Source organism: Pseudopipra pipra, chromosome 1 (assembly GCF_036250125.1).
Source record: "Pseudopipra pipra isolate bDixPip1 chromosome 1, bDixPip1.hap1, whole genome shotgun sequence".
Lineage (NCBI taxonomy): Eukaryota > Metazoa > Chordata > Aves > Passeriformes > Pipridae > Pseudopipra > Pseudopipra pipra.
Window position 1 is genome coordinate 26,448,460 of NC_087549.1, and position 23,858 is coordinate 26,472,317.

Here is a 23,858-nt window from a genome sequence, read left to right on the forward strand (position 1 = left end):
TTCTGACTTTTCTGAAATCCTCTTAGTAATAGTCATCCACCTTCCTCCAGCTGAGGGATAGAAGCTAAGCAGAAAAGAAATCCAAACCAACAAAATCAACAATGTACCACCTAAAAAGACTCAAACAAACAAAAAAAACCAAAGTGAAAACTGTCAGCCAGATGGAACATTTGGATTTCTTATATACAGTACTTCTCATTAACAATCAACACAGTTACAGCAGACTAAACATATCTTCCAAAGCAAATATTAAATAAAATTCCCTCTAGTTAGCATCAATGGATCTTGCTCACATATGTTAGAGCTCTCAAAGCCCTACTGTCTCCTTGAAATGCAGTTAAATTTACCTTTTCTCTTAAATTTACTGAGAAAGAATTTGCTTCTTAGTAAGAAATTATGTGAAGAAGAATTTAGTTTCTTAAGTCTGTTCCCACATATACACTTTCCTTCTATTTCAGTATATCTGAATAAGTAACAAATACCTGGCTCAGTGGTGTTGTCACTTATAATGGTATGTGCTCAACCCTGTTTTATTTTGGTATGACCTGATCTTGTTAATAGTTAATTTTGCCTCCTTGTGGTAGGGCAGATAGTGATCTATTCACAACAATTGCTTTTACTTTTATTCCTTGTGAGACACAGAGAAAGGTATTGGCACTGCATATGCCTTTCAGTGCTGTGTAACAGCTGTCATTTTGAATGATCTTCTGAAATATAAATGAGTTGGCTCAGTATCATTCACTGGATGCCATCTGTATTCACACTGTAAGTACCAACTAGTAAGGTCCAAAACCCATGACTTTTCTTATCATTGCGTTTGAAACTGCCATTAACATCTGAAGCCTTCTGTGTCCTGTTATGTGAATTGGCAAAAGTATAAACCACGTAGGAGAAGGGACAGAGAATGATGGAAAATGCTCACCTCTGTCGTGATCAAACCCTATAAGTGAATTTTCTAAGGCATTTCACTAAAGGTAAATCACAGGTTAGCACAAACCTTAATCCCAGGTCAACACAGACCTCAGTTTTCCATGACTGTTCTTCGTGGATCTCTGTGCCTCTTTTATTTTTAATACTTCAAATGGCTCTGTTTCTACTCATTCTTTGAGTCCTTTTTTCTTTCAACTGGCAGGGGGGATAAGACGGATCTGTTGATCAAACTGTAGTGTCTGTGCTTGGAAGTGGGTGACAAGCAGCTGTAAAGAAGCTGATAAAAAATTAACTCTGGAAACCCAGCATGGGAGGGATGGAAACTATACCCCCTCTCCTAATTAACACTGTGATAAAATGAAAACGTGCTTTAAATCACTGTAGTACAAACAGGGAGATTAAAAAACCCCTCCCTTTAAACAAACATTTAATATCACTGAGGGATAGCTAGAATATAAAACCAACTGCAAAACATCTCTATGGATTTTCCCTCTTGATGCTTCTGTCATACACCTGATCCTAGGTCTTTCGGGTAATATTACATTTCCTCATAAAATATTTATATAATACAGTACCTTAATCTCCTACATCTGTGTAACAGCCAGTCTAGCCTTACAGGTAAGTACAAAGACTAATGTAAGCAGCAATGATTTTATCTCTTAAGTCCTCTTTCCAAATGTATTTGAGCAAAATATATTTTCAAAATTTTCCCCTTATATTTTTGATATTATCATCATAAATGACAATGGATAGACCAAACTGAAGTATCCAATAAGGCCAATTCAATATATATATTCATGGATCTTCTCTAGACCTTTCTGTGATTTAACTCAGATGAGTCCACATGATGTCAAAGAGTATCTTCTCCTTCAGTATAATTATTAATAAAAATAGCAATGCTTTTTGGAAACATAGATGAAGGTAATGCTTTAAAGAGAAAATAAACACATGGTTCCTACACAATGGAGCCTATAGTCTAGGTTGAAGGGAGTGTCCCTGTGGGACAGTGCAAAGAGAAGACAGGCATCAAAGCAAGCTCTTCAGATAAGTACGTAAATGCAAATTATGCTCCCTTTTCCCTATTTCTAGGGAGCATATGAGGATCTTTATTCCCTTTTTTTCAGCCAAAGCTGTCTGTGTTTGAAAGAGAAGTCTCTGCTGAAAAGACACAGGTGAGAAGTGTGTTTTGAAGAAGAATTAGAAGAAAACAAAAATGTAAAATGGAGAAGATAGTTGCAAGAATAGGACAGGAAGCACAGTATGTTGGGAAGACCCTAGGAGGACAACACTATTATTGGGGAAATTATTGGACTATAGGCTTAATATGAGATGATGAAGCAGGTGAGATAATTGTGGAAGTGTTAATTGAGAAAGAGCTTGGCTAGGAAGGTACAGCAAAAACTGAATCTTGGAAACTGGAGTTGTGAACTGGTGAGGTAAGCTGTCCAGTTCCAAGACAGAGCACTGGAAGCATCCTCTCCACAGGGGGGATCTATACTATAAAACACTGGTTCAGTAGCTGCTTCTGTAGGCATGCACACCCCTATATAGACAATATATTTATCTAGTAACTGCAATAGTAGGGATTCAGCCACTGAGCATTGCAGTCCAGGAAGCGCTAGGCTATTATTCGTGTTTGAGACAGTAACCTGACTAACCTGGGTAATCTGAGGTTTGTGCAGATGCTGTGCTATCAGCTAGAGTCATACAACTACCTTGTATTTTTATCATGTAATAAGTCAATTGGGTGGTTTTGAATGATTTGTCACCTACATCCAAAGGTTAAGTCTTGCCACTGGCGACCCACCATTAATTCAGAGACAAAAGGCTTTCACCTGTGGGACTTCAGAATCTTAGTTGTATGTCTTTAGAACACACTAGAAAATGTGTCAAAAATTTTTATTTATTTAAATGTTTTCTTACCTTATTTTCTTATAAAATTCACTCTTCTTTCCTCATGAAATGTGAAACTGTTTTGTATTTCTGTGAATATATTACATTATCAACCACAGAGCCTCTTAAGATAACTTCATTTTCATTCTGGTTTTGATCACTATGTAGTTGGTATAAAAAATATTCTGTGGGCTTATTGAAAGGAAGATGCTTTATAAATGCAAAGTATCCTTAAAACATATTTAATTTAGCAATATGTGCAGTGACAGAACAATTTTCATGTCATTGTGTTTGGTTGAACCACTACTACAGCCCTTTGGGAGTCTTCATTATTTCTTAGGAGTGTATTAATACTGAGAGTACTGATGACTAACACACATATATGTTTGTGTATATATATGCTTTTGCACAGGTAACAAGTTCTGGATTTTCAAGGACACTACTCTCCAGCCAGGTTATCCTCATGATTTGATAACACTTGGAAGTGGAATTCCTTCCCATGGCATTGATTCAGCAATTTGGTGGGAAGATGTTGGAAAAACCTACTTCTTCAAAGGAGATAGGTTGGTATAGGAATTCTGCAAGGAAACAGCTTGGTGGATATCAGCTAAACATGTTAACCTTTTTCTCTTTCTCAAAAGAAGAAGTCAAGACGCTTAAACAGTTCATATTCTGTGGATGAAATTAACTGCTCCCATATAGACAACCACGCTATTTTCACATTTCTTATAACTTAAATTATATTTGTGTGAGTATCCTGAAATGGGAATATGTATATACAGTAGAAAAGCTGTGTTTTAGAAGTGAATAGGCAAGTCATGGGTGTGGCAATTTAAACTTAAATATTCAAAGCAATGTATTTATGTACACTCTTACCTGCTTCTTTTTATCCACATTTCTAAACCCTAACACATAAGCAGGGAAGGCATGATCCAAATCTTTTTAAGGTTAATGAAAATGACTATTTAAAAATGAGGTATAAAAGGGAAATGACAGCTAAACCTGGAAGCTAAAATAGAATTTGAGAAGTTTCTTGGAATCAGTTTTAAATAAATCTTATAGTTCCCTTCAGAACGGACAGTTATAGTCATGATTAATAACAAAAAAACCCCCAAAACCCAAAAAACAAAAACACAGAAAAAATGTGAAATCTGAGTTCTTTTCCATTCCTGAAAAAGATTTGCACCAGTCAGTTAGTCTCTGTGTCTTCATTTCCCTGTCTATTAAAAAAAGGAAAGAATATTTGTCTGCTTTATAGAGATGTCAAGAAAACTCATTAATATTTGAAACCCTGCAAGTTATTTGAATGATGGATTTTGCAGGTTTTTGGTATGATACTGTGTTTGTTTATTGATGTATCACTGTGCAAATTCTGTGTGCTCAGAGAAGAATTATTCTTTAGTAATGACTGTGATGTTTCTATTAGTATTATTAAAACTATAACTGCTTTTGTTGCTGTGTGGTAGAGTTCTCAGACACTAATAGTATTCATGGATCACTTAAGAAATTAATTTCATGCACATCGTAGAATATATTTAGCACACTACAGTTCATAATTTTTTAGCAGTACTGTAATATCACACTACAGATTGCTGCAACAAATTTTATTATTAAAGCTTTTTTTTAAAAAAAAATAGGGAAAGTAGGTAGCTAAGTAAAATTTTTGTCGTGTTTGAAAATTAGGTATCATTAAAAGCAATCAATTTCCACAGTGAAGTAGAAAGTCACCTAAATAATTTGCTTCCTATGGTGGAGTAGATTTTATAAAACAAATATAAATTCATTTTCAGGTAATAATTTTCTACCTCCACATACATTATTAAAGTTTATACAGAAGGAATCTTTTGTGACTTGTACTTTCTTTAGGCTTTATTCAGCAATGTCCTTATATATTTCCATGCATAGGCAGTTACTTATAGCCTGGACTTTCCTAAAACACATTGGTAATAACAGAAGATGAAAGGAACAAGCAGAGAAAACATCTGCTCCCTACTTAGAGCTAACAAGCACAATGAAACTCAGCAAGACATAAATGCAATACAGTATGTTAGAAGAAGATTGAGCATGAGCCTTGCAGAGATAATTGAGCTATTAGAGGATATTGACCATCAGTGAGAATAAACCCATATACCACTAAGTTTCTCAATGTGTATTGCTTATATCACAATTTTTTCTTAAAGCAAAGTTAGAGTTGGATTCTCCTGCTGGTTTTAGTAGTACGTAGAAGTCTGTTATGGATGTGGATCTTTCCGTGAAGAAGGTATAACATAAATGCAGCTTCTTGGTGGCATAAATTAGGAATGAAAGGAAAGCAAACAATTATGCCAGCATCAATGTAACAAAGTATGTTACTTCTTGTGTACCTCAAGGACCTGTACACTTAGTTGATTTTGACAATAATCTGTAGTTAAAGAGCTCCAGGGCAGAATCTAGACACAGTTAAATGTCCCAGTACAATGGTATACATAAAAAAAAATTAGAGCAATAGAATAAAAAGCATCAAATGTTGGCTATAAAATAAAAATAATAATTAAAACTCAACCAAGCAACCAAATAAACAAACAGATAAAAAAATCCCATAAACCAAACCAGTAACAAGATTTAAAAGTCAAAACAGTAAATGCTGTTGTAATACTTATATGTCTAAACCAGCTCATATATGGAACATTGCTGCTAACATTTGAAATTATCTATTTCAACACTAATGATAATTCTTCCAAATAATTATATGAAACCTTAAGAGGGAAAAACATGACTACAAAAAATATTTTTCCCTCTCTTATTCTTCTTCTACCAGAACTGAGTAGTGCAGGATAGATGATAATCGGTTTGCTACACTGCTTGACACATGAGCTTGTTTATGCCCCCGTCTGGTGTGACTAGTTTTATGTACTTTAGACTTTAAATGAATATTCTTTCTTCATAAAACTCAATCATAATATATTTGTTAAAAAAATGTAAACTAAGGATGAAAATTAGAGTCAAAAGATGAGGAAGAACCGGTTTCAATAGTATTGATGTCAGAGCTTTGTTTGCAACTTCTTCGTGTTGTTTCTTTCTGCATGTAAACTCTCAAAGATGTTACATTTCCAAATAAAGAGCATTGCTTTGTTGACTGGTTACTGATGCATATGTGACTAGACTAAGAAATCAGACTATAAAAATAATTTATGCATAAGAAAGAAAAAATACATCTTTTTAATCTAACTTGCTAGCTCTTAACCCACTTGAAATCTGCCACCTTTTAATTTCATCGAAAGTTTAAAGCCAGAGAAATGCACCACAGGGAGCATTGTCTAAATTGAGGAGTTTAGACCACTTTATTTAAAAAAAAAAATAAGATGTGAATCAATTAGTGTCTACGTAAGTTCGCAGGAACAAAATATCATCCACTTAAGGACTCTTTAATATATGAGGAATTATGATAACAAGGATTTCTAAAAACTGAAGTCCAATGAGGAAAAGGGTGAAGTTTTTAGCAGTGACCAGATTATCAATGATAGTGATATATTTTCAGGTTTTTGATGTCCTGAAATGGTGAGTGGCTGCCTTTTAATGTAATTTTCATATGAATAAAGCTGATTGTGGAAAAAAAAGTTGTCCAAGAAAACTACTCTCTAAATTAGTGGAGTCAATCAAAATATGAAATGACCCACTGAAATATTATATCAGGATACACAGAGGATACTAGGGATGCAGTATGTTGATTCTTAGAACCAACTCATAAGATATGCATAGCAATTTAACAGGCAGTATAAGGAAAAAGAAATTATCAACATCATCTGTAAGTGTAAACAAAATCACAAGTGTAAATACTTCTTACATTTTCAGGATTACTAGAATTTGAGTGCTGAAGCTTTTTAAATTTGAGAAGAGAAGGGCTGGCTGGAAAAAAGGCACAAAAGTGGGTTGAAGTTTGTATCACATTGTGTTTATTTAGGGATAATGAAATTAAAAGCTACTGCAATGCATACATATAAAGATTTTTTTAATCTGAATCTGCTGTCACTTTCATTATTAAAATGTTATTTAGAACATTAAAGTATTTTTTTACATGTGTTGCATCTTTGTGTCACTGTGCAAAAGTCCTAGGCATCAGAATTGCAGTTATTATAAGTGAGGTACATGGTGGTTTACTTGTCAAAGTACAAAAATCTTTTATCTTCTATCTGCTTACATGAAGCAGTTGTCCAGTCAGCAAATAGATTCCTTTGAAATCTGGTAGTATGTTCAAAGAGAAGAAGTCAAGTATTCCCATTTGTGGCTAATGAAGGTAACAAGTGTTAGAAGGGGAAAATATAAAGTTACTATCTTCTATCTTACCAATGAGCGTTTTTTTCCTCTTTAAAAAAATTCAGGTACTGGAGGTACAGTGAAGAAATGAGATCCATGGACCCTGGTTATCCCAAGCCAATCACAATTTGGAAAGGTATCCCAGAATCTCCTCAGGGAGCCTTTGTCCACAAAGAAAATGGTATGCAAACACATTCTTGTTTTAATGATTTACTTACACCCTCTATGTAAGATAGAGTAGTAGAGGGATGATTGACTATTCAGCTTAAGTAGTGAAAGAATTCCTGATTTATGAACAGAATATTTCCTGCTATAGAACTGGCTTTAGTGAAAATGGCTGTTTGTTCACCTATACCAGGCTGTTTGTTCTCTTCCTTAATGTAAGGAAGAGAAAGCTTTCGAATTTAGTGTTATAAACATTACTTTTCATTCTTTTTTCCTCTGTCTTAATTCACTTTATTTGTGTTCTCTGCTGAATTATATGACGTCTTAAAATGAGCTTTGTATACACAGTATATTTCCATTGAATTGTCAAGGCGTTGGCTGTTTAAACAGCTTAGAAGTTATTGCTTTCATTCTGAAAAACTAGAGAATAGGAGCAAAATCTTTAACTAAGCAGAAATATCCCTATGAATTTATGTAAATTGAAGATGTCATAAGCCCATGATGCACAAATACAGATAACAGGACTTTTAGTATGAAGTATTATTACATGCATCAAGATGCATTATGACATACCTAGAATCTCAGCTGGACACATCTCCAAATGAATGAGAGCAGCCAGAATCTTCTCCATCTTATGAGAATTCAGTGCTACCCAGGAGATGCTGGCACACTGCCAACAGAGCCCTCAGCTGCACAGAATTTAGATCCCTTTGATGGGAATAAAAATATGCATTTGTTGTCACTTATCTTTGTTGGACAGTTGTTTTTTGGCCTATATGATTTATTTATATATTAATAGGTTCTGAGTTTATTCTGTTTGCCTTACAAGACAGCACACAAATATATGTTACCATATTATTTTAATTTCCTCTTAATAAGAAGATAAAAATATTTATTTCCTTTTATAAACCATTTCAGTCTCATATTTCAACCTCTAACTTGATTAAGTAATTTACCATGAAAATGTTTGAGGTTTTTTTTCAGAAATATGTTTAATTGCTTTTTGTTTTGTCTCTGTTTTATCCAAAAAAAAAAGAAACCTTGTCTGTATTCTGGCCTTCTTGCTAGATTGGAATTTTTTGTTTTGTTTTTAGCTGGAAAGTAGGTCAGTCAAGATGATATTCTGCATACATGATATTACTGAGTGCGTACACTCAGTAATTAACTGTTTGCAAATACACATATATGTGGAAATAGTCACCCACATTATGAATGCACAGACAAACATAATGGTTATAACCGCTTCCTTTAATTACTTTTTAAGTGCATTTTTAAAGATTTACATTCAAAGGGAATTTTATATATATATATATATATATTTCTAAGGCAGGAAAGACTTTGGGTTACATTAAAGCCACTTCTCTTTTTAACCTCAGTGGTTGGTTTTGATAGTCTGCCTGACTCTTTTAACAAGCAAGTTGGTAAAACATGACAAGAGATTGTGGAGGAGGTGAAAGGAAGTAGGGAATTCTTGGGCATCTCAGAAAGCCTTTAAGGGCCCCAGGGCAGAAAAATGACACCATAAAGTTTGCAAGAAGACCACTAAGACATTTTCCCTGAAATCAGGAAAATGGAAGTCTTAAGAAACAGTTCACAACTCCACTGTCATGAGTATGAGGAAAGAAATAAACAAAAGCAGATGGAAATAAGAAATATCACAGCTTAATTGTAAAGAAGTTGATTTCATTTTGTCTGAAACTGTTTTTATTTCTTTGGACAGAAGCAGAGTTGATAAAGAAGTTTTGCTATATACATTTATAAGAGAACAAGTGAAAGCAACTCTTTCAGTGAATCCATTTCATTTTAAAGGATACTTTTAATTTCCCTTCTCTTTCTGTTGTGTAAACTGTGCAAATGAACACCTGCAATAAGTCTGATTATGAAGGGGTTTCCTTCACTGACGACAAAAATTTTGGGTAATTTCACCTTAAAAGGCTTGGGAAGGATGAGAAAAAATTATTTCCTACACTAATCAGCATTCTGACTCAGTGTCCTAAAAGCTTAGTAAGGTGCAGGTAGCATCTCTGAAACTCTCCCTGCTACTTCCCATAATGTGATTTGCTTTCTAACACTGTGGTAATAACTCTTAGAAGGAGACGGAGAAGAAATTTCTTTTCTTTTTTTCCATGGAATCTGAGATCACACAAAAATCTCCAGATTGGAGAAATCTCTTTCCGTCTTGAGAGCAGCACAGAAAATTTTACCTTTCAGCTAGAAATTCTGCTAAAGTGGATGATGGGGCAATTTTAAGGGAGAAGGAAGAGAAAAAGTACCTTATTAGTTCATTAACCTTTTTTTGCCTTACTACATAAGCACATTTAACATATTAGTGACTACTTAGCCCTTTGTTGCTGTTTGGGTCAGCTATTATACTCACTACTCTCAGTGACTAGTACCTGGAAAATTTTAAGTAGCAGCTCCCAAAAGCAGGCTCAACAAGGTAAGCAGACTAGATGAAATTACTTTCAACACTCATATGAAGCCATTTGTTCTGCTGCGAGAAGCAGTAAAACTACTCAGTCTCTTAGAACTAAGCTTCTCTGCTGCTAATTTCCATTTTTCAGCTGTAACTGGCTGTTATCCTGGTTGCTGCTTCAGCAAAAATGGCAGAAAAGTTTAAACTACCTTCAGAGTTTCTCAGCTGAAAAGGTGCTCTGATTGAAAAATTTTTGTTGGATGTATAGCAGCTGGAAATTCCTTTGCTGTTTTTATTTTAAGAGTTTTAATTTGACCTTTTGCTGTATAACATCAATTACTACTAACGTCTGTATTTTGACTTACCTGTACCCCTGTTGTATACATACATGTATCCTGCATATATGCATGAATATAGATTTAGAGATGCCATATCTTTATACAGTCTCTATATATGTATTAGAATATTGACAGAGATAATACATCAAATTTCCATACTTGAAATATTATCTGTGACCAGTATGTCCAGTACTTTCCTACTTACATACATGTTATTATATGAAATACATGTGGCTCAAAATACTGAAATTTTGCATTTGATAATACTTTTCATTTAAACTACAGATTGCTTCAAGAAAATTATATATGCTAAAATTTTAAAATTTCATCGTATTTAAAGAATTCCAGTCCTCTTTTTTGTTGCATTCCAATCAGAATAGAAGGCTTTTTCTGAACAAGTCTAGCTACTGTTTTCAAACAGCTCAGTACTTTTTGTTTATTTTCTTTTTTGCTTTTTGACTTATATTAGACCTTTCAATAGATCTACTAGCATATTTTCAGGTAATAAAACTGAAAGGGATTAAGAAAAGGAAAATGGTACCTTTTTATTGGCTAGGAAGGCTATCAAAATTACAACAATGCGTAATGTAGAAGAATGTTGAAATACTCAAATATTCTGAAAATGGTACTAGATGATCAATATTTTTTTACAATTTGAGCAGCAAAATATACCATCAAATATTTATTTCTTGTTTAGAGTTGTAAGAAAATACCTGTTGATTGAACAGGTGGTTACTAATACTATCTCCAGATAGACGGTTACCAACTTCTTCAAGGAGTATTGTTAAAATGATGAATAGTGCCCAGTCTGCCTTAGTAGCCTTTAGTACTGTGGGAAGTAAACTGAGGTCTATAAGTGAAGATATGGAAAAATTCAGCTATTTCCATTTAGTTCATAAGCAGTAGAAGGAAGTTCACCCATCCTGAAGGTTTGTTTCTTGCCAGATCAATGTAATTTTTCAGTTGGGATAATAAAGTAATGGAGATTTTTGGTAAGAATCAAGCTTTTTTCTCCATTTAGGCATGTTTAATAGTAACATTGGATTGTCCCTGAACGAACAAATACCATCTCTTTACAGAAAACTTAAATCTGGTTACACCTGATTTCTCATGTGAAAGATGCTGTTACTTCATCCAGTTTCCTTGTGAAATACAGCAATAGGCTATGTAACAGTAAAGTGGGGCAGTTCTTATATCTGGATAACATAGCATAACATTGCAATTTATTTCAGTAGACTTCCCATATTGCAATGCTTTAAAGTCCTGGCCCTGGAGTTTCCAACTCTACTTGGGTTTTCCATGAATGAACAAATCAGCTGGATCTTGGCTTGTCATAGATCATATTCTCCGGAATTCTCTCTCTCTCTCTCTCTCTCTTTTTTTTTCTTTTTGATAATAATGAAAAAAAAAAATTCCCAGTTTATCAAATAAAAAACAACAACAAAACTCCAAAACCAACAAACCATCCAAACCCCAATGTTAGATTTTCTAGAGACAGTAAAGAAATTAAATTTCTAAAGAAGATTTGAAGTCTACTCCTTACACCTTTTTAATTTTTTAATTACAAAAAGAAAAATTTATTATTACAATTACAAAAAGTAGTTTCCGTCATGGTGTGTTGATGACATGATTTGATTTGATATGACCATAAATAATTGCAAATTTCTTCCTCAGGCTTCACATATTTCTACAAAGGAAAAGAGTACTGGAAATTCAATAACCAGATGCTCAGGGTGGAACCTGGCTATCCCAGATCTATCCTCAAGGATTTTATGGGTTGTGATGGACCAACAGATCGAGATAAAGACCGACACAGCCCTCAAGATGACGTTGACATTGTCATCAAACTGGACAACACAGCCAGCACTGTGAAAGCCATAGCCATCGTCATTCCCTGCATCCTGGCCTTGTGCCTCCTTGTCTTGGTTTACACTGTGTTCCAGTTCAAAAGGAAAGGAACACCCCGCCACATACTGTACTGCAAACGCTCTATGCAAGAGTGGGTGTGATGTAGGGTTTTGGTTTTTTGTCTTTCCCTCCCAGGAGTTTGTGGTAACTTGAGATTCAACACAAGAGCTGTTATGCAGTTTCCTAGCTAGGAGCGGGCATCTGTCAGTCTGAAACAAAGCTGATCTTTAAAACCCAGGGGGTTGCCTGTCCTGCGCATGAGTGGCGATTTGCTCAGCTGGGAAGCTTCCATGATACACAGTATCTGCTGTTTCTTCAGTCCTTTGTCTTTCTTTGTCATTCGATTCTAGGCCTTTCCTCTGCACACTCAATGCCCTATAAACTATCAGGATTAACTAAAGAAGAGGAAAAAAAAATATCTCCAATGTTTCTACATTTTCCCCTTAAGGCCTGTTCCCCTTTGAAAAATTTTTTGCTGAAAGTAAATTTTTTTAGAGAAACACAACAACCAACAATGGACTTTCAGGAAAGTGAGAAGACCCAAAACAGCTTTGTCTCCAAAGAGGATTGCTTTCTGTCTGCTACAGATAAAGTCCTATACTCCTACTTCCAGTTTTGTCATGTGGGAGACTCGAATGACACGCAGGACTTCAGACTGCTTGGACAGCCATTTTCCAACAAACAAGGGGCCAAAATATCTGCAATATAGTAACAGCCTTAATAATACATTCATTTTGTGTTTTTTACAGCTGCTCTGGGCTATGTCCTCAATGTTTTAAACTCATTTATATCCAATACTATATTCAAGCAGAATCTTTTTATTGGTTTGTTTGATTTTTCGTTGGTTTTCCTACATAACCTTTCCCAAGCTGTACCAAGCTGACTGCCCAGGCCTTTCATAGGCCTATCAGGAGCACTCATTCCAAAGCATGGTAAAAAGCAGTGTGTCTCTGAAGTGGATTTTGATGAACTAAAGCAACAAACATGCTATTGATAAACTCGAGACTGGTATTATATAGGTGGTGTAACCCTTTGAGAACTACTGCATCCATTTTCAGAGTCTGGTGGATGTTAATCTTGGTTGTCATTAAATTATAGGATTGTGTTTGGTTTAAAGGTTTAAATACCGGTTTAAAAAGAAAATCAGTTTTTCAAAACAGATTTCCTGTGACTGCGAGTGTTTTTAATTATTTGCATTATTGATAGAAAAGCCTTTGTAACATAAATAGAAAACAAAATATATTTACCAGCTACTTTCTTTTTAAAGGAACCAAACCTATTTTAATAATTTCTACCACTTACCAAGAATTTTTCTGAACTGGCAACAATTTTATAGCTTAGCTTCTTATCTTAAGCATCTTGGATTTCTCTTTTGAAACTATGTTGCATGATAATTCAATTTACCTCTGCAGAGGTAGAGTTACAGTTTCAAAGGAAAGCTAAGACGATGACTCTGATATTGCATGAGTATCCTCTGGTGTGTTACCCTTTTGCATGTTCATCATAGTTCTCAAAGGGTTAATCAAATTTCTGGCCTTCACTCGAACATGGTATCACTGACAGAGCCAAGGGACCACCAAAACATTTTGTCATTCTGTGTAATTTGTGCTAACAGCAGTATTGTCATTTTCATGTGACCTGCAGAGCAGGTTTGTATCAATATTTTTTTCCTAGAGAAAAGTCAGCAAATGACAGACCTCTTTATTGATTTAGGAGCTGCTTCTTGCAGTGATAGGCTTTACAGTCACTGGGCTGTGAACTTATTAAAGATGGTCAGAATGATGCACCCCAAAAGTCAGACACCTGGTTTTTTATGAAAGCCAGGATTTGAGGGGAGTAACTTTTGCAACAATGAACAGCTTGCCTTGAACTTGATTATTGACCTGTTGACTGTCATTACCAAGTTAAACATTGTCTTCTGTGAACAGCTTCACTGTCTGAATTTCCTTAAAGTGTACTGTCCTGTGTCTTTGACCTTTAACTTGCAAACTGGCACAAACTGAAGGGAATCTGGTGTTGCAAATGAACTGAGTTTTATTTCTTGAAAGGCCTGATAGATATGATCCAAAAATTTGAGAAAAAAACATTGAAGTGTTTTAGTAGGAAAGAACTGTCACAGACTAAAATATTTATGATTGATCTGTAGAAAGGTATTTTGCTATGTATACATGCACACTCTAAAAATGAACTACAGCAGAAGTTAATTTTTATTTAACTTGAATACAATTTTCAGTATAAAATTATTATTTCTACAAATACCTAGTTATTAATGAAAAGGTTATAGGAAAGTATTAAAATACTTGAAATGGCCAGTATGGGCTTTTACATAAAATGAGACTTTTATACTATGTTCAACCAATTTCTTACTGGTTTCTTAATCTACATAACTGGATCACTTTTTAGAGAGTGTAGGTATATATACATATGTATTACAATTATTATTGTTTTGGTAATGGATAGCTTGACTGCCTTGAATTTATATTTATATTGAGCATAGCATGAAAAATAGTATGTCTTTTTTTTCAATTACATGATTTTATATTGATTTGAGGACTTTCAAACGTATGTGGCATGCTATAAAGCATTGCAAACTTATTTCTTAGAGCATAAACAGATATACATATGTATGGTTAACAAAAATGAAGATTAGGAAAAGATATAGTTTTACAACAAATATGCAATGCAATGCAGATGGCATTTTGGAGATGTTTTGTAGAAGTACTGCATACTGTAGGTTAGAAGCGCACCAGTATCAGCCCATAGCATTATTTAGTAAATTCATTTCAGTTGTTGCTGAAAATATAGATTTATTGACGGTTTAGTAACACAGGATTTTTACTGCAGATCAGCTCATTTGGTGAATTTAAAATTTGATGCCTGTTTGTCATATATGTTAATATGCGTGTGTGTTTGTATACTTATAAAAGCACACAAATGCACACATACACAGTTTAATCCATGGAGAATTTTTTATTGTCAACAAACTACAACTTATGTTCTGCTACACACAGAACAAAAAGATTGATGTTGCTGTTCCAGTTTTTTCCCTTGGATAGTTGGAGGAAAATGCTAACAGCACTACTTATTCTGTATTTGTTTTTCCTCTACAACAGGAGAACTTACTTAATATTATTTTGAAGTCAGAACTGCATCTCATCTGAGGTTTTTTTATTCACTTGAAAATTTCACTTCAATTTTGAAATATCTTTCATGGCAGCTTTAACTTATTGTGCAACTGTTTCCCTGACAGTAATGAAGTGGTGAGCATGTTGACTGTTGTTCTTTGATAAGGTAACAAAAATATTTGTATTTGGATAATTTAATTATGCAGGAAGGTAAGTGTGATAATTCTAGTGCTTGGTATATGGTACATAAGATACATGAATACATGATAAGTTGACTGTTTAATCTATTTTCTTTTACTTAAAAGTGCATATATGCTATATACAGAGAGAGGGAGAAAAATAGTATTATACCGGCATGTTTATGTCATGCAGAGCAAGATTGTGTCAACATTTCTGTTACATACTCATATTTTCAGTAGGTTGTAATGCAGTCATAAAGGTTTGCTTTAAGTAAAAGATGTAGGAGCTATTGTGTTCACTGTAATTTCCAAATACTTACTGGCTAGTTTCAAATTATAGAAGTCCTGAGTAAATGAGCGATGTTGCCTGATCTAATTTTGAACTCAAATGAGTAAAAGTTCGAAGACAATTTTTTTTTTGAATAGCTGTTTCTCTACCAGGGCCTATAACTATCAGAATTAAGAAAAAGCAAATTTAAAATATTTTCAGTTCTGCAATCTGGGTTCCTGCTCATGTGCCGTAACTTTTTTAATAAACATTTCCATATTGCTATTGTCATGATCTGTACTGGGGAACAATACAAAACTGAATATGTGTTGTGTTAATCAGCTACAGTCTATCAAGCTGACTACACAAGGTCGTGTATCTTCATAGTGCTATGGTCTGTATGATGCAGGAGGCCAGAGTAGATGATGGCAGTGTTTCCTTTGGCCTTTCAATGTATAAACCTATGAAAAGGTTATTGACTGTAGACAAAAATTAATTTTTATCAAAAAGTACATTTTAAAAAATATGTAACTGTATATTTACTGGATAGGCTGGGATGGAGAGACTCAAATGGCTCCAAAGGAGCCCTTTCAAGTCTCCTGAATAAATGTAATACACATTTTATATATTCCTATGAACTTTTGATCTTTTTCTGCTTTCAAAGTGGGGCAAAGGGAGGGAATAATTAAAGAAAAAGATTTTTAAAGGCTAATTTTATGAATGAGCATAACAGAAGCTAATAGATTTAAACATAAGGGGCAGACTTACTCTTTTTCTTAGAAGTATACTTCACCTCCCAATTGCTTGATCAAGACTCCTGTGCCATTAGCACTGTGGGTTAAAAACAAAGTGTAAGGTTTAATTTTTGATTTTTCAACTTTTTTGGGGGTCTTACTTCAAAATCTAAATGTCAGCTAAATGTAGCTTTTGGTACCAAATTATATAGAATCTAATTCTAGTTTGTTGGTTAGAAAAAAGTGCATAGACTAGAAAGTCAGTCTGCCTATTAGCAACAGCAGCATTACATTCCTATTCTCATTTTTTTATTTTCTTTTGCATTTTAATCTTCATTAGGACAAACCTTAAAAAAGACACATAGCAAAATGAATAGTGAATATTCCAGGCACTGGATTTTTAAGAAAGTAGAGATGCAAGCTACCATACCATTAGCAGCCTAAATTGGAGAGAGCACAAGATGACTGGGTGGAGGAGCAAGGATATATGACTACAGAGGCTTGCTCTGTCCTGGCTTCCATATCTTCTCACAACGTGGACTAAGTTGTATCACCTAATTAGCAGAGATGAAGGAAACCCTGCACCATGGCAGTAGGAGACATGAAGCAGCCATTACAGAGCAATACCTCCCTGTTGCCTTTTGTTGTTTTCAAGACTGTCTCTGGACACGTCTGTTTCCAGAAGTGTAAATAGATAACTGCAGCTCTATGAGCCATAAGGGAAATCATTATTGTCTATGGAAGAAACAACTGTCACTGGCCACTTACGTGTTCAGCTATACTGTAAATCAAATAATATTGTGTGGGAGCCGAGGAACAGATAAGCTGTTATTGAATACAACAGTATAGCTGTGACTGATACACCAGCACTGTAATGTCAGGCATACTTCCTTAGCTCACACTACACAGAGTGCAGACAGAGTGGTTCTTATAAGACCATTTCAACATATGTCAGTTACAAAATCGGGTGTAAATGAACCGTGTGCTCATAAAATTAATGTCTGATATATGCATGGAATTCAATGAGTTGTCTGCCATTAGTCTCATGAAAAATATGTAATGTGTGAGTCAAATCTTCCTAACTCATTCTTGTGACTTGCCATCTGTGATGTCAAAGGCTGATAGAGAAAAACATTGTCCTCAGTGCCATCATGTCATGCTGAAAATGTCTGCTAAGCATCAAAGGCCTACCATCACTTGTAACTGGCTCCATTTGATGCTTTATCTAAGGTAGTTTCTAATGTTAGGCGGCATACATTTTGTATGATATGGCATTATTTGATGTTCGAATATATGTAGCTAGGAATGCCTAATAATAATCAGAAGATCATATTTTGAAGGATCATCAGTATGTGATCATAGGAAACATCTGTTCCTAAAATCAAAATGTATTTCAAAGAAGCATATATACAGCATTAAACACGTGAGTCATAAACAGGTCTTGTTTCGCAGTATACATAAACCTGAGCATATCATCTACAAATTATAGTCAATTTATTAACATTTGCAGTTGTACCTGCCCATTATGTCTTTGAAAGAGGACATTCTGTGAGTAGCATACATAAAGTATGTTTGCTTTGTGGAGATAGCCTTAAGTATTGCTATGGTCTGCCAATAGTGTAGATGAAATAAATTTTAGAGGCAGAGAAGACATAAATAAAGAAATGCTGATGTAAACTAGCATGCTGAAGACAATTTTCTGTACTGGGATGTGCATGCAGCATAGTGCTGCTTACTGTCACAGAAAACTACATAAACAATAATCATTACACATGCTGCATTTATGGTGGCACAAAGCTCTCCGGTCATACAGCTTAGTTTCTTCTCCTTCTCTAGAATGACATCATCCACAGATTATAATTATAGCCACCACATAAACCTAAGATTTCTGTTTAGTTAATAGTAACTTCTACCCTATGAAATTGTATCACGTCCTTTTTATAACTACAACTTTAATCTCCTTGGAGAGCTCTCAGCATATCTTAATTCATAGCCTTTCATGCCCCTTATTTTTCTTGCTCTTGCAGTAATATATATACTGAATATTCTTTCCATCTTGCTGCCTGGCACTAACATGTGGAATAATCACATTCATTCTGTGCCATGCACGTGTTCCTGGATAACCCATTCACCCATCCCTCATTCTGGGAACTAGCTTTCTGGGAACTGGGATTAGTAACAGAAGGCTGAGATAAAATAACTTCCTAAAGTACCTGGTTAGTCCTCAACAATATGACAATGAAGTTTGAAGAATTTTTAGTGAAGTATTGTATTACTTATACACTGGCAACAGAACAATGTAACTGCCAATCAGTGCATGCCCATATGGATTCACCACTTGCAGAGCAGTGTGTTAAGTCAGAAAAAGTGTGTTTAATCCACATTTTCATCCTAATGTGTTGTCATGTAACACCCAGTCCACACACACATTCATAGCTTTCATGACTGTGCATAAAGTCATCTGCCTTGTAGAAACCAAAAGTGCTCAGTGTCAGCAAGCAATCAGTGCTAACTTGTTTATTATGTATAAGACAAATTTGGGTCCCTTACTAGCATTTTGCAACCTTAAAGAAGAGAAATTACATAGTGTAAAGTGACAGTTTATAATGCTCTTTGTCAGTGTTCAAAATTAGATTATATTATATACAGCTCAAAGAGTAGTGGTTTACAACTGATATATTGCAGCCCTATTTTTAGGCATACAATGATTCTAAAGAGAGATGTACATACTGTGTATGCTATACTTGGCTATTGCCACAAAATTGTCAGTGCTCACATACCAATCATCTTCATATCTTATGGGAGCACCATATTGAAGTTAAACCTGAGCAGTTTGTCTGCTTGGATATACGTAGAATTATATAACTTAGGAAATGGTACATGTGTTGACGTGTATCCAGAAGACACCATCGGCAACGTACAGTGCTGTTTTAAATGAGGTTCATACCTGCAAGGCATAACTGCAACTTGTATGGTTGTGTTTTACATCATAAGATAAAGTGCTATAAACTCTAGCCGTGCATGCCCAGGTAGATGAAAAGTATTAAAAAAACCATTCAGGATAGCCATTGTCAATACTCACACAGCTTACAGAAATAAATGAGATTGTTATACCCGAGAAAATTTAACATCAAATAGAAATCCAGAACTGAAGGAACATGTGATGATGCAAATAATTCCCATCTCTTACTCTATGTAATGCATTAGGTAAAGCATTGTCAACTAGGTATACACCTAACATCTGTCTTTACTATGTTTCCAAAACCATGCAGACATCTATCAATTCATGCACAGTACTGTCTTACTGCATCTGGTTGAAAATCATTTTACAGGATAGATCAAGGCTTATGATCTTCCTTTTTCATCATCCAGGACACACATATCATCATCTGCTATCAATATTCATTCATTTGAAAGTGGTAGTCCGTGCATCACAGTGATGACAATTACAGTTTTAAATGAAATCTTTCTCAGAAAAAAGTTAGTCATGAGCTTTCTTTCCACAACTTCTAGGACCCACAGGAAAACCAACTAGGTCCTTTGGTCAAAGTCTGCAGGCAGACACAGGAAAAGCAGCATAAGAACATTTTCATTTTTATTTGCCAGAAGAATACAAAAAAAGGAATGAAAACATTTTGATTTATAATTGCAAGTACAACATCAGTTTGTCAGAAAGGGAATGTTTGTCAGACAAGGACTACTAACACCACTAAAATTTCATGTAATCAACAATAAAAGGGAAGAGATTTTATCAGGGAGTTGGTGATAGCTTTGAAAGTATTATTGGTCTCCAACAACAAAGTTACCTGTTAGCCTATAAAATGTCCACTGAGTTCTATATTTGGTGTCATAATCCACCAGAGAGGAGTCAGTCAAAAGTCCCCTCAGTATAGTTGCTCTAAAGCTGATGGCAAATATAGTACATTATTTATCTGATGCAATCAAAATCTTTGGAGATAGATTTAGCCAAATTAATATCAGCTTGAATCTCTGTGCAAAAACTGGTCACAGTGAAATGTTCTTACATTTGTTCTCAGAAATTAGATCCAATAAAATTATCTATGATTTAAAGAACTCCACTGGATGAAATACTGAAGGACAAAGAAGCCTTTAACCTCTATTAGTCTACATTATAGCCATGTATCTTTACTTCTGTGATATCTCAGTCCTGAAGTGTTTGATATAACAGAAGTACTTTTATGGCCCTTGGATAGATCATCTATTGGTATTTCTATATGTAAATTGATAAATACAATTTCGATGCCAGCCATTGCATACCATTTGCATGCATGGTTTATGACATCTGTGAAACGTGAGCAGTCTAGAAATCTGCATTTCAATAGTTTGTATTATTTCCAGTGGTTCCAGTTCTCATTTAACCTCATTTAGCCTCTTTCTCCTTTGCATTCTGATGCTTATAATCTGTGTCATGGATATTCAGACAAGAATTTTATGGCTGGATTCCTTTCTGTACCACAAGTCAATTCATACTCATACATCAACTGCCATTACATTACTGCTGTAGCATAATATGCACTGTTGCGTGGCAGAATGCTTTGCTGTTATGCATCGTTTTCTGATCAGTCCTAATTTTTAGATAGCATAAATAACATTTATGAAGAGTTCCCTTTGTCATCTGCTATTTTAGTTTGGATTCATTGCTTAGTTCAGTCACAACTTGCAGAGAAAGATGCAGGTGTTTGACTTCTGAGGTTTACTCTATGTGATAGGTGTTCCTATATGATCAGAAGCTGTTTGAGGGAGGCAATGTCTGCTCCTTGCCAGTCCCTTGGTTAGTATTGTTAGCAGTTAAAGCATGTGCAGCTTGTTTTGTCATTCTTTAGTCAACCAAGGTTTGATATGGATATATACAAGAAAGGTACATTGTTTTCCGATCTTCATACAGATCCTTGTTTCTCTTTCTGAATAACATGCACCTTGCTTTCTCTCTAAGTGCTGTGTTCTTGTATCTATCAGAACCTGATTTCTTCCTTAGTTCTGCTTGTTGGGTGTTGTTTTAGCAGTTGATTCCATTTTCCTTCTTGTTGACTTTCCTTCGTCTCTGTAATTCCAACAGAAATTGTTCTGGTTCCAATATGTTAGCTAGAAGCTACTACAATTGCAGCTTGCCCACACAGTAATTTGCTTATTTATTCTCCACTTCAGAGAAAGAGGAAATCAACCTTTCATGCAGAGACAAGGGTGTTCATGCAGTTGATAGGATATTTCTGAAAGTGGTTTTATGCGTAACATGACCATAACACTCACACATTGTTAAACAAAAACTCTTCAAGCTCTACTTCTTCAACTACCCAACAGTTATTCATTTAATTTGCAAAGCCTGACAAATAAGAATATGGATGTGATAATTTCTCTGTGTGAAATACATTTCTCATTTTTATTCCCTTTTCTCTGCATAGCCCCATCTTCATTTCATGCCCATGTTCTGCTCATTAGGATGTGTGTTAGTATCAAAATAACTGGAGCATTTATTTGCTTTCTGCAACTAAATTTCATTTTACTATTGTTATTTTATTTTATTGGCTCACACAGCATTCTATACAGTAACCTTTTTATAACTGACATATGTTATTCTTTCAGGTAGCTTGTACTGACAAACACAAAGCTTGTTTGTGTGCAATCGCAAGGCTGACTAAATGGTGCTAAAGTGTATTATGACTGTCAGATATAATCAGGCAAAAATTTGTGGTGCTTAGACTGATTTTTTTTCATTGATTTTATTGATCAATGCATTGAACAGTGTTTTATTATACACAAGTTGTCTCTTATTAGTAAATTAAGACCTCATAGTGCATTGTTAAACTAAATGGGTTAATTAATCTATGTAACAGCTCACCAAGCTAATCTCTTTAACTCCTTATACTGTTGTGTCATTAAAGGTCAAGGGGTCATGATAATAATCTCATTGCTGTAGACCATTAACATGACAACATTTTCAACAAAGTACTTATGTTTACAATGCTATAACCCTTTGACTGCTGCGGCAACCTTTAACCACAGAACGTCACATGCTAGGATCATCATTATGATTCTTGCCATGGCAATCAAAGAGTTAAGGGCTGTGCAGTGATTTGTTTTATATTTATTAATTTATATTTATTTTTTGTTTTCTTTTGAGAAGGGGGGATTGGGGTGGGGCAGTTCTTGTCTGCTGTAAGTGTCTTAACCAAGGGAAGGGTTAAAATGGCTTTTTATACTATTGCATCTTATGTACTTACCATCGTTTCATTGTGTTGTAATTAAAAAAAAATCTGTCAATAAATAAGAGAACAGAAAAAAATTTTCATAAAGGCATTGTGGTTTAATTGGTATACATTACTGTGAGATTTATAGCTGCTGTTCTTTAGATACTGTACAGCATAAAGCCAAATTTAGCCTCAGAACAGGAAAGCCCCATGTATAATAACAGATTATGAAAATGTATAGAGATATTATGGATATATCTGGGTATGAGCAAGGTGAAAGAAACAGTTGATTTTTCTAATCAAAATAGAGTAGTAAAAACTAATTTTTATGGAAAAGAAGTGGAGTAAGTGACAGTGGACATACTTCTATAATGTCTGAAGAGCCATTGGATATTGCCGTCACAACCACTTAAAAATGATGAACAGGTGGCTGAATTCTCTCCTTTGTCGTATGTAACTGTCATGGTTTGAGAGCTCCAAAATCCAATTCCCTAGTCCAAACCCCCTCCCACATCTCAACCCAGTGTCATAATCCACCAGAGAGGAGTCAGTCAAAAGTCCCCTCAGTATAGTTGCTCTAAAGCTGACGGCAAATATAGTACATTATAGGTTTTCTACACCTGTGCATATGTGTGGGCATAGGAAACCAGGAACAAGCTCAGTCTATATGGAGAAAAACATAGAGTTATTATTGTTTCAGTGTCCTAGCAAGAAAGAAGGCAGTGCTTGTAAGTTGATCAAGACCTGAGGCCAAACTCATCACGTGCCTAAGCTACCTGAAGCTTTGCTCTTTTCCATTCTAAATCAGAGGTGCATGTGTAAAAGAAATCACTGATTTCAGTTCTCACACATGAGAGAGGAAAAGGGCCCTGGCTGGGTCTTATCTGAAGGTGACTGACAGGAAAAACACCAGTTCTGAATGGAATGGCTTGGGGAGTGTCTTAAATATCTTAGAATCCTTGAGTTGATGGAAGTATGTTGTTTCTGAAAGATTTGAATTAAAACAACTTCCATGTTGATTGATGTCTTACTACCACTCACTTCATAAGTAAAGGTGATCCTACAGGCAGAAAACTGATTGATAAACATCTAGCAATCACAGTTAAAGTATGAGAAATTTGGTGCCATAACTCAATGTTTTTCAGATCTATTGCCATACAATTATGTGGCAGATCATTAGATTTTTGTTTTAATTCTTGGGTCCAAATTCAAAATTTAGCTTCCAGGCATTATTATTCTTCTTCATAAACCTTTCCAATCAAGAAAAAATCAATATTGTGTTAATCAATTAGACAAAAACTATTATGAATAACAAATATTTTTAATCACTGCTTACCAACTCTTTCTGGTTACTTTTTTGAATTATTACAAACAGTAAACACAATCAACCAAACATCTGGACA

General features: G+C 34.8%; 1 protein-coding gene across 2 annotated transcripts in view; it reads left to right on the top strand.

The window, feature by feature from the left end:
* The window catches only part of MMP16 (matrix metallopeptidase 16), a 165,254-nt gene extending 142,679 nt beyond the window's left edge, over window positions 1-22,575 (top strand). For both annotated transcript variants that reach the window (XM_064649432.1, XM_064649440.1), the window contains 3 exons: window positions 3,236-3,386; window positions 7,182-7,297; window positions 11,710-22,575. In XM_064649432.1, coding sequence (XP_064505502.1) covers window positions 3,236-3,386; window positions 7,182-7,297; window positions 11,710-12,044 — 602 coding nt within the window. In that variant the 3' untranslated portion in view covers window positions 12,045-22,575. The remainder of the gene's footprint in view (window positions 1-3,235; window positions 3,387-7,181; window positions 7,298-11,709) is intronic.
* The last annotated feature ends 1,283 nt before the right edge of the window (window positions 22,576-23,858 follow it).